A 12,281-nucleotide genomic window follows, 5' to 3' on the forward strand; every position below is an offset into this window, starting at 1 on the left:
CAACTTGGCAACCAATGTGAGGAAGGAGCCATCTAAAGATAAATTCATTACAATAGCACATTATGATCCTGCCAAATAGCTAGGTTATAAATATGGGTTGCATTTTACTTTTATTAATTAATTTTTAATGTTTTAATAATACTATTTGTGCAATATGTTGAAGATGATAAAGCTAAACACCCCTTTTCATTAAGTCTGCAGACAAAAGAAAGTCAGACACATCGTTTCATTCAAGTAAATAGCTTTTGTATTGGTATTGCTCAAATGGTGTCCTATTGAAGATTCAGGAATCAGTTGGTATTGCGGGCTTTTCAGTTAGGAAGCTGTGTTCAACCAACTCAACAAACTCCACCTTTCATGGATCTAATCCGTAATTCCAGGGGTTTTGTTTTATTCAGTTAGGGAGATTTACTTGTATAAATACTGTATCTAGCACCAGAATGTAATTAAGCAAGATCAAATACACTTCCCTTTGATATCTCTCTCTCTTTCTCCCTTTTCTTCTCTCTCTACAATTGTTTGTTGTTCTTCAATCTAACTAAACACTGTTAGATTCTCTCTGTTAGAATTTCATTGCTATAAGCTTTTATTACAATAAGATTTTATTAATACAAGCAATGTATATACACATTTTTAGCACAAAAATATGAGAGGTGCTATGTCCACAGCAAATCATAGGTGATAAGTTACAATTAGTAATAATATATGAATCTACAACTTCAGGGGCCACACCACCATAAGGTTCAGGGACCACCCAGACCAGAATTTTTTTTTAAATATATAATAATTTAAAATTTTTTATTTGTCTACCCTTCAGAAATATTTTTGGAATACCCTCAGTTTTTTTTATGCTAATAAAATTAAATTTTGCTTCATAATTTGTTCTACATTTAGTAGATGAATAATTGTTTGGTTGTGTACATTGAAAGAGATGTAATTTGTAGCATTGATAATAAGACTATCATGCACTGATTTCGAAATATGAAAACTCATAGAAGACAATTGTAAACTTTATGTATTTGCGTGTTTTTTTATTGTTGTTATTGTCAATATATGAATTTCTTTTTTTATTAGATTGTATAATTTATACTTCTTAAGGAATACCCTGAAAAAAATTTATGTAACCATCACTATACAACTTAAATTATTATTATTATTTTTTTGTCCACCTATAACAAACAATAACAACCTAACATTTAGAATTTGTACTGACGTCATAGAATTTGCACCAAGGTTCAACCAAGGTTGAACCGTGATGATGTTATAATTAATTAAATAATAATAAAATACAGATAAAGGTATTAACACGACAAACATTAACAAATTTATACTAAAAATATGTCTAAGAAAATTACACAACTTTCAAATGAATGTTCACCATTTTTATAAGGTTAATAGAAAATAATAAAGCATAAACAAGTGGAAAAAAAATTGTGTTTAGTAATCTTTCAAATAAAAACAAATTACCTAAAATAAAATCATTTTCAACGTAAATTAATAAATTGTATATTCACATGTAAAAAACATAGTTCTTGAACCTCTAATAAAATTACCAAATAATAATAGATTGAGAGGGATAATATAATAATTTGGAAAACTATAATCTAAATTGTACCACCTATAATTTAAGTTATGAATTCAAATTAGAATTAATTTCAATGTACCACCTATAATTTGTTGTGAAAATATTGTAAAAATGTTTTGAACATAGCACATCTCTTAAACTATTGATCTCCCATTCAATTACTAATAACAACCTAACATTGAGGATTTGTAGTAAAAATGTTGTGTATATAGCATTTTTCTAAATATATAATAAAATTTAATCAGATTATTAAAAAGAAAAGGTAATTAAATGCATAATAAATTTCAAATTTGGGACCGGTTTTACTTTTTTGAGAGGGATCATCTATAATTTATGTTATACCATTAGTCACTTACCTCTTCAACCAAGAAAAGTGGTTGTTGAATGGATGTCTCTAGTTGACTTTGTTCATCTGGTTCTTCGATTCTAAATTCTTTTGAAGCAAATATTTGAATTTCATTTGATCCAGACACCTCCAAGGTTTTCAATAACGGCCATTCTGAAGTATGCACCCCTCGGTAAAACCACTTGAGTTTTGGCAATTGTCGAAGCATCAAGAGAGTCAATTTAGGGAACATGAACCTGGCATCTTCTTTTGCACCTTCTTCTTGTTCAATAATTTCCTCAATCCCACATTCAGCTATTTGAAGATCTTCCAGTTGCTTGAGACATCTAGCCAATGAGGTTGGAAACAAACTTTTCAAACTCTCACATTCCCAAACACTTATTTTTTGTAGATTTGGAAAGGAGAACGTTCCTTTGGGGTCCTTATTCCATACACACTTCAACTTCGGTAGACGATGCATAAATAATTTTTTCAACTGAGTCACTATTATTGCTCGTGTTTCTGTAATTTCTTGCCCTTGTAGTTCAAATATTTCTTGTACCGAACCACAATCTTCTACTACAAGGGACTCCAAGCTCTGGAACCTAGACAGCATATTAACTTGGAAGATTTTCATAAGATTTTCACAGAATAGAACCTTCATGGACTGAAGCTTTGTAAAAGAGCCAGGGGCAAATTTGTCATGCCATATAATTTTCAGGTTAGGCATATAGGAGATTATCAATGTCTCCAGATTGGGGAATGCAACCTGTAGGACCCATACCATGAGTTCTTGATATAGGAAACAATCATACACGTAATGCAAGACAAGATATAAATTAAATAAAGATACCAATGAATTCTATGTTTGGATGAAAAATGTATTTATGGTTTTTGGTGGTGGCTCTAGGAAATTTTTTTAGGTGGTTATTAAAAAACTTAAATTAAACAAAATTTAATAGAAATAAAAAACTTGAATATATATATATATTTAAAATCGTTGTTTGATAACTTCATTAATTATCAATACTATCGGCTACATTTTTTTAATGTACACAACCAAGTGATCATTAAATTATGAGAAATGTTATGTCCCCCATGGTTTTCAAACCTGGACTATATAATGAACCGTAAAAGGGAGATGTTCAAGGTTTTTAAGTTCAGACCGAGGTTCAACCGAGGTCGAATCGTGATGATGTCATAATTAATTTAAAAAAATAAAATTCAAATAAAGGTATTAAAACAACAAACATTAACAAATTTATACTACAAATATGTCTAAAAAAATTTCACAACTTTCAAATGAATTTTCACCATTTTTATAATTTTAATAGAAAATAATAAAGCATAAATAAGTGGAAAAAAATTGTGTTTAGTAATCTTTCAAATAAAAAAAAATTATCTAAAATAGAATCATTTTCAACATAAATTAATAAAATTGTATATTCACATGTAAAAAAATATAGTTCTTGAACCTCTAATAAAATTATCAAATAATAATAGATTGAGAGGGGGTAATATAATAATTTGGAAAACTATAACCTAAATTGTAAATAAATAAAATATTAAATCTAGGACTGACGTAACAACGGAGCATAGCCTATTGGTTATTTTATTGGTATTTGACCTGCTGATCCTCTGTTCAATCCCACCTCTACAACAATAAAGAAATTATTATATTTAAAAGGATTGAACCGTAACTTCCACTTAAAAATAGAATTACCTTTTCATCAAAGAGAGGTTGCACGGCAGTATGAGAGATCTCCTCTGAATTCACTTCCTTAAGTTCTTTGCTCACTGTCATGGTTGAACTAGTAGGTTTGAATATGAATGACTCCAATTTAGGGCATTTTTCTATCCATAGTTCCTTCAAGGATGGAAATCTTAGATCGGTTCCTATGCAGAATCTTTTAAGGACTGGAAGATCTTTTAGAACCAGGTTTTCCAGTCGAGGGAACAACACCTTTGGAATTATTTCTTCTTCTCCTAAGTCTTCTGTGAGTAGCACCTCTTCCATTACCTTACAGTCCTCAATGTCAAGATATTTGAGCTGAACCATAAATGTCGCTATAGAAGAAGACAATAGGTATTTTAAATTGCCAGAGCATTTCACCTTCAAGTTACGCAAATTTTGAAATCTCAGATCTATTAATTTGAAAGAGGAGCTTGCCCGATGTTGGTTGTGAAGTAGAATCTCTTCATAGTGTATAGAGGACAGTTCCAACGTTTCCAAGTTGGGGAACACAACCTGCAACAACAATTAATTATCTACTTCAGCAAACTTGTTAAAAGAAATGAAGAAAACGGTGTCGTATTTGCCTAATACAACAAGGCCCAGACCTCAGATGATGATGAAGTCCAGACTCAAAACGGTGTCGTAAAGACTTGGGAGTACTTTTTTTTTTAAGGGAGTTTTAACTCAAGTAAAGCACGCGAGATCATTTTTTTTTTTCTTTTAGCTCAGGTTGTTAGTATTTGCTTAGACACGTCTTCTAATTCAATTGGTTAAAGTAATTAGAAAGCAGTTAATTCTCTCAAATAGCTAGATTAGTTACACTTATGACGGAACAGAACCTTTGTAACAACAGTTAATTCACTCAAGCATTTTTGGTCACTCTGTTTTCTATATAAAGGAATAGAGCCTCTCATTGTCTTATCAAAAAAAAAAAAAGCCTCTCATTGTAATTACATATACTCTCACAGAAATCCTATTTATGGTGAGAGTATTTTTGACAAATCTAAACAGTGCATAAGTTAGGTTACGTATATTATTATTATTTCATTTGAGGAAATCACCAAATTTTTTATTTGAACATAGTGGCATGGCAACTTGGCTAGCAATGAGAGGGAAGAGTCATCAAAAGAAAAAAAAAAAATGCATGAACAGATATCAAAGACTAATGAAAATGTGACGAATCCTGTAAACAATACTAAGTATCTACAAAATAAGTCATGAATATATATGCTTGCAAATCAGATGCAAGGTGGAGTTCAGACGTGGTATACATTGAATAGCACTTGTGGATTTAAGTTTTATGCCTACCACGATTGCCAAATTTTTAATTTTTATAAGGATGCATGCATATAGAAGCTTAATTATGAGATTTTATTCATATTTGTTTTTGATAATTAGCAAATATTTCAATAATAATTATTATTATCTATAGAAATAAAAAAATTTGTGAATTAATTCTTTTAGGTTACCACGATTTCATGGCGGAGTCATGGTTTTGTGAACAATTGTTTGAGTATGGTCCCAACATGTTACAGTAATTATCTAGGCGAAAAATACAAACGAAAAAATTAACATAATTAAAGATTAAAGAAAAATATATGATGCTTGCAAATCAAAACGCAAGGTAGTGTAATTTATAAGAAAATAATTTTAGAAAGACATGATAAACATTGATCCAGCTTTTTTGCATCAAACTTTATAGCTTACCACAATTCCCACATATGGTACTATCAGGTTTCCAAAGCACTAAACTTTACGAATGCAGGGTTCATCAAGACAAAGTAGAGAGGCCAAAGACTCCTAAGTTACGAACGCAAAAAATGCAAAATCAAAACAGGGGATAAACAAAATAGACTTACCTCTTCATTAAAAAGAGGTTGCATGCCTGTACGTGGGATCTCCTGAAAATCCAGCTCACCCTCGTGAATGATTTCTCCAACATCAGTTATGATAGAATTCTGTGTGCTTAAGAAGCTCATGAGCTTTGGAAGACATTGTAGTTTCAAGTGACGTAGTTGAGGGAACAATATCACATCTCTATCTTCAAGTTCACCATCTTCTTTAACAACTATTGCTCGCATGATGTTGCATTCTTTTATCTCCAATTCTTGAAGTTGTGAAAGACCCTTAGCTATGGATGACGAGAAGACAAATTTCAGTTTCTCACAATGTTCCACTTTCATAATTCTTATGTCACGAAAGGATGTCAAGGGAAGTTGGGCATCACATATTCCTTCCAAGTTGATCACGTTTTTGAGAGAAAATATCTTTAAGGCAGGAAATACAACATCATCAATAACCAACCCCCTTGAGTGGATGATATATTTAATCTCAGCATTGTTTTGGACATGGAGATGCTTTAGTTGTTGGAAGCCTTTCATATCCAATTCATATACAATACTCTTTACACCATTTAACTCATCCAAACACAGATCTTCTATTCCATTAAAAAACATTTTGATCCCACTCTCCAATTGAAAGCGTGCATTCAGCTTGAGTTTTAGTATTCTCGAGTCTTCATGATTGTCAGACCAATCCCAAACATCTCCTATAAATATTTTGAATCTTTTCAACTTCTCAAATAACAAATCTTTTGGCATCATGTTGGCATCTGGAATGTGTACTTCTAAAGTGCTTAGTCGTGATAAATGCTTTAGCTCTGCAAGGCTAGCTCTTTCATTGTTGAGTCCTTCAACCTCCCACTGAGTGAAGCTATTGCCGACATATAACTCTTCCAAAAGTATCAAGCTTGATAGGACGTTGGCTGGAATCACTTCAAGTTTCTCACAATTGCTCAAATCCAACATCCGTAAATGAGTCAAAAGCCCAATTTCTCTTGGCAATTGTTTAAATTCGGAGTAAATAAGACTAAGAATTTCTAAATTTTTCATCTCTCCAATCATAGCTATGTCTCCCAACACACATTGATCCAGACACAATGTTCGCAAGTTTGTAAGTAGCTTAAGTGAGGAAGGAAGTGATGAAATTCGCATATAAGTCAAATCTAAAACTTTTAGCTTTCTCATCCCTTTAAAAAATGTGTCTGAAATTTTAAAAGAACCCTCTCGATCTTTGGCATACACATCTAAGCATTTTAGTTCTGGACATTCCAACCTGTCAGGAAGTTCATAAATATTCCTATTAGAAACAAAGATTGTTGTGCACATTTTCATATCGTCCCCATCTGGCCATTCTACTAGACCCTCGTCCCTCATCACCAACACATTTTGAGTCTCATATGCAACAAAGAGGGCGGCATCACGTGTAAGATCATGCATAGAAAAACAATCAATGGTATCAGGAGCATCTAACAACAAGCCAGAGTCTTTGAGGCTACGAACCAGAGTATATGTCCTATTTCTTGCTTCTTCCAATGTACTAATGCCATGAAATAAACGCAGCCCAAAACATTTTTTTAACACGTCTTGATAAAAAACGGAAGAAAACCGTTGAATTTGAGCACAAAACAAAAAGAACGATTTGAGCTCTGGACTTTCAAGGTGATTGTAACTCAACTTTATCACAGAATATATAACTTCCTGCATTCTTTTCTGGTTTCGAGGGGCGGGCCTCCGTAGTTTTTGTAGGGCATCTTCCCATTCAAACAAACGCTTGTTTTTTAATGCCTTTGCAACTGTTACGAGTGCGAGAGGTAGACCTGCACACTCTTTGGATACCTCAATTGCTTTAGATCGCAAATTTGAATCCACGAGAGAATCACCTAAAAATTTCTCAAATAAACACCATGCTTCTTCTTTGAGTAAAACTTCAAGTCCAAAATCCTTTTGGGTGCCCATCTCAAAAGATAATACATCCCTATTCCTAGATGTTAACACTACTTTGCAACCCGTACGAGGAATTCCTATTTCATCCAAATTAAGTTTCTCCCATATATCATCTAGGATAACAAGTATCTTCTTATTGTTGTCTTTCGTTAACCTCACCCTCAGAAGATCTGCTCTTCCGCTTGAAGTTTCCTTATCAAGCTTTAGATCTAGTTTGTCAGCGATTTCTCCTTGTATTTTTATTAGGTTTGGGCTCTGCGTCACGGTTGCTATAGCTACCTCATCGAATAACTTTTCTTCCTTGACTTGATTAGCAACTTCTCTAACCAATGTCGTCTTTCCCACACCCGGCATCCCCCACACCCCAATCATGTTGAAATTAGCATCTCCCAATGCCTCCGTAAGTCCCTTCACAGTTACCATTCTTGACCCAAAGTTCATGTAATCCATATGGAAAACCTTATTAGATCTCCAATTTTTCAAGACTTCATTGATGTCTTGCACTATCTTCTTTGCTTTCTTACTTTGCTGATGTCGTTGCTTCAAGTTCAGGCATATCGCAGAGGAAGACCTCATCTTTGATTTTTCATCATCTTCAATAACTTCCTTGGCCTTTCCCATAATCAAATCCGCATTTTCTAACCACTTGTTAACATCGGTTTCAATTTCTTCAATGTTTCTTGTAGCAGCATCAACCGAATGCGGCAGTGGCACCCTTTCTCTAACGTCCCTCAACTTCTTTACCTGTTCCTTCATATTCTCAATGTTGTTGCTGTAGTGAAACAAATAACCTAGCCACTGTCCAATTGGTGTAACCAGTTTCTCAATGAGCAACTGTCCAACTGGTTTAACCATGTTCTCGATGAGCCGCTGGCCAATATACTTGACAATTTCTTCTGAAACCATAGTAGCAATCACAACAGTTATAGCGACAACCACACTAACAATGGCCATTCTCGTTTCAATATCTTTCTCTCCCCTTCTCCCTTTTGTTTTGTTTTGTTTTGTCTTTTTTTTTTTTTTGGGTGGTGTGCGTGGAAGTAGCTTCAAACTCAATAAGGAAATTCCCTCTCCTTGGGATATTGATGGACTGGAGCAAAGAGGCTACTAGAATGAAACTGGAAAATGAAATCAACTTAGCAAAGCAAAAATGGAAGCCAGAAGCACAAGCCTCTATTTCAATAAGAGTGATAAAGAAGCAAGATAGGGAGCTTGGAGTACAGCACTAGAGTAAAGATGGCAAAATGACCGAGAAGTACAAATAATGTATCATGGAAGTGAAAGGACAATATATATGTATCTCCAGAATGGAACAAATATGACAGATCGACCACACCAATCACAATTTAGATCTTGACTTTCACACGAATCACACCTGAATTAATTGCTTCACCAGCCATCCAGATATGCCTGGTTTTGAATATTCAAAGCGTAGAATTAGAAAACAGGAGTCGGTAAATGGTAACAATAAAAATATGGTAAATTGAAAATTACACCTTTGTCCGTTTGGGAGGAGGGAATGAAATGAACAAAAATGAATATTTTTATAATATTCTTCTCTTCTCTTATTTGGGAGTTTAAATGAGAGGGAATGGAATGATTAGGAGGGAATGCTCATTCCTCCATTTTCTCTCCAAACCTCAAATTTTTGTTCCCCTCAAAATTAGGAGGAATGGGAGGGAATGGGTTTAGGTTTTATGAAATTTTTGTTAAAACCGCTAAATACCCTTTAATATCAACCATTCTTTTCTCAATCAGCCGTAAGAAAAAAAACATAGCTACACGTTATTGCCTATTTGCTACAAAGTGAAGCTATTGTTGTTTCATGAGACACCATTGAAGCTACTGCTGTTCATCAACATAGTTACATGTTATTCTTTGACTGCTGCAAGTTTTGGTTACTGCTCACAAGTAAGTCTTTCTTTTTCTTATGTTTCTATAGGTTCTATTATGTTTGCTTCCTACTTCATGTCTTGTCATATATTTTCTATCTTTGTTTCGTGAACAATCTTCTCCAAATTTATGAACAAATTTGAGGAATGTATCATTGTTTCTATGGGTTATATTGCTTTGGCTCAAAGCAGTATTCTTACAAGGAGAGTTCTACATTAGGAGAATGTTATTTAAAGAATGTGGTGTGGGTTTGTGTGAGGAACTAGTTTTCATTAATGTCATTAATGTCTTGGGATTGTGGATTGAGATTGATTCATTAAAATATATATATATATATATATATCAAAACCCGTAGAAACACGTTATGCCAATGTATACATTGATGTCTTGGGATTGTGGATTGAGATTGATTCATTAAAAAAAAAAAAAATTCAAAACCAAAAAAGAAAAGAGAGAATGAAAGTTGAGTGTGTAAGGTTTGTTTATAAGCATTGGTAGTGCTTATAAATCATGTCATTGATATTGCATTTTTGTTGGCATTGTCAGTGGATGTAGGATTATAGCTGGCCGATTCACATTAAATCTTGTTTTAATTTTTATGTTGAATCTTTATGCTAATCTATAACTCTTATCATAATTGTTGTTGATAAAGATATAAGCATAACATGTTAGTGAGTAAGAGAGGAAAGGTTTTAGTTAGTTTACAAATTTTACACTCGTTGGGGGCTATCCAAATAGTGCTATTTGCCTTTCATGTTAGGAGATATGCTCTGTTTTTTGGTCAAGAAACAGAGTGTTTTTTAAGGCAGCCATATTTTCATTAGGCGAGGGTTAGGATTAGAGAGAGGGTTTTTGTTAGATGATATTCCTCTCAGGTTAATGAATTTAGTTTAAGCTAATATATGTCCAACACTCATAATGCCAGTAATCAAAGAGCACACAACATGTCAGTTCAAAGTTAACATGCAATGGGATGAATGTTAAAATCTTCTACCAAACCAAGTTTAAAATTTTCTCACCACTTCAGCTCAAAGTAGTAGGTCCGTAGCCATTGGCCCAACGAGTCATTATACAACTTTTCAAATATGTTGTTATATTTTTTACAGAGTTAATCTCATAGTTTATTTTGAGTACATTGATTAATTTCTTGAATTGTAAATAAATACACTGATTAATGTCTTCAATTAATTTTTATTTAATATGAATTAATTATCTTTATTTTTTTATTATATAGTTTTTTTTTTTTATTGATGCAAACTAATATTTTTTAGATTAATTTTGTTTTCAATCTTATCTTATAACCTTGCCCCCCTTGAACTAAAATCCTAACTCATAATTAGTTAGGCTAATAACGTAACTATTTTTTTAGAACATGTACCCATTATTTTCTAAGTTGGACTGATAACATAACTATTTTTTTACTTAGATGGATTTGAATGATGAGGTACTTAAGACCATAATTTTTTCGAACTTTATGCGGAAACTAACCTTGGTTCATGCTGCATGCCGTTATTTGTGTTACATTCTCCATCAAAGGCAACGACTAAAAAGAAGTCGTGTTCCCCACATTCCTACACAATCAACCATAGAAAGACAAAAAGTTTGTGATGAACTAATGTCTCGACTTAGGAATAGTGAAAAATGCTATGATGTAATACGCATGGGTTCACAAGCTTTTCAAGGTTTGTGTGACATTTTGCAGAGAGACAGTGATATTCAAGACACACAGCGTGCCACGATTGAAGAGCAAGTTGGCAAGTTTCTTCACATGCTAGCACATAATCAGACGACGCGTACAATGTCCTTTTTTTGTCATTCCAGTGAGACCATTAGTCGCCATTTTCATAACGTGTTAAGATCAATAATTATGTTAGAGGATTAATTCCTTCGACAACCTGATGGAACCCAAGTGCCACTTGAAATACTACAAAGTAGTAGGTTCAACCCATATTTTATGGTAAATATATCATGCATATAATTTATATTTGATAGTAGTTTAGTACAAATATATTTTAAGGTAAATGTTTTTGAGAGATAATATTAATCTCAGGATTGTATTGGGGCACTTGATGAAACACATGTTCGTGTTAAAGTGTCTAATGAGAATGCACCAAGATATCGGGGTAGAAAGGGTTACACAACACAAAATGTGTTTGCGGCATGCTCATTATGTATAAGCAATTTAATCAAATTTCCCATTTGGGTTTTCTTTTCTTTTTTTTCCCCTGTTTCATTCCCATTGTCCTAAATCCTAAATAATTAGTACATCAACTAAGGAAAACTAAAAAAGTTTTTAGCAAACTTTTAATTAACAAAAAATTAAACTAGAACTAAAATATTAATTCCATAAGACTAAGTAGAGTAGATCCTAAACACTTTCTCAAACCCAAACAAAAAACATCCAAGAATCTAAATCATACTAGTAACCTTTACTTTCCCTGAACTTTCTTAGTAACCAAACAGCTAAATAAAACATTTCTTTCAAAAATAAAACAATTTTACAAATAAACTCTTTCAGATCTAAAGCCCAATTACTAACATTTATGCAATGACAGAAATTATTAAAAAAAAAAAAAAAAAAAAAAAAAAAAAGAAAGAGGGTAGGGATAAGGTGTGGGGAGGTGTACCGTTCGGAGAGCTGGAGGCCGACCTGAAAGCCAATGGCTTCGATCCGACGAGCGGCGAGGTCAGGCTTATTGGCGTAGAAGCGATCGCAGTAAGAGGAGACCATTTCGGTTAGTAGACTATCCACGCAGCTCTCTGACACCTCTCTCCCCATTCTCTCTCTAACTCTCTCTCTCTCTAGATTTGCTCTTCTTTTTGTAAAGTATGAAAATGGTGTTTCAGTGACTCTGTCTGGCCCAATTAATAATAAGCCCAAAATCAGAGTCCAAGAGAGAACCACAGTTTTTTGTTTTTTTTTTAATAAAAAAATTTTAAACTGTGGGACCCACCTGT

At 33.2% G+C, this 12,281-nt stretch overlaps 2 protein-coding genes across 29 annotated transcripts in view; one reads left to right on the forward strand and one right to left on the reverse strand.

Moving 5' to 3' along the window:
- LOC126717241 (thioredoxin reductase 2-like) overlaps positions 1 to 12,281 on the forward strand; it is a 28,951-nt gene that overhangs the window by 9,783 nt on the left and 6,887 nt on the right. The gene's annotated exons all lie outside the window — the stretch shown is intronic.
- The window catches only part of LOC126717238 (uncharacterized), a 102,332-nt gene that overhangs the window by 3,447 nt on the left and 86,604 nt on the right, over positions 1 to 12,281 (reverse strand). For 17 of the 25 annotated variants that reach the window (XM_050418746.1, XM_050418745.1, XM_050418726.1 and 14 more), the window contains 2 exons: positions 3,634 to 4,158; positions 1,942 to 2,679 (listed from right to left, as the gene is read on the reverse strand). The exons of 3 other annotated variants lie outside the window; for them this stretch is intronic. In XM_050418746.1, coding sequence (XP_050274703.1) covers positions 1,942 to 2,679; positions 3,634 to 4,158 — 1,263 coding nt within the window. The remainder of the gene's footprint in view (positions 1 to 1,941; positions 2,680 to 3,633; positions 4,159 to 12,281) is intronic. 5 more of the 25 variants (XM_050418742.1, XM_050418747.1, XM_050418737.1 and 2 more) reach the window with 3 other exon arrangements.

The sequence above is a fragment of the Quercus robur genome, chromosome 3, assembly GCF_932294415.1.
Source record: "Quercus robur chromosome 3, dhQueRobu3.1, whole genome shotgun sequence".
Taxonomy (NCBI): Eukaryota; Viridiplantae; Streptophyta; class Magnoliopsida; order Fagales; family Fagaceae; genus Quercus; species Quercus robur.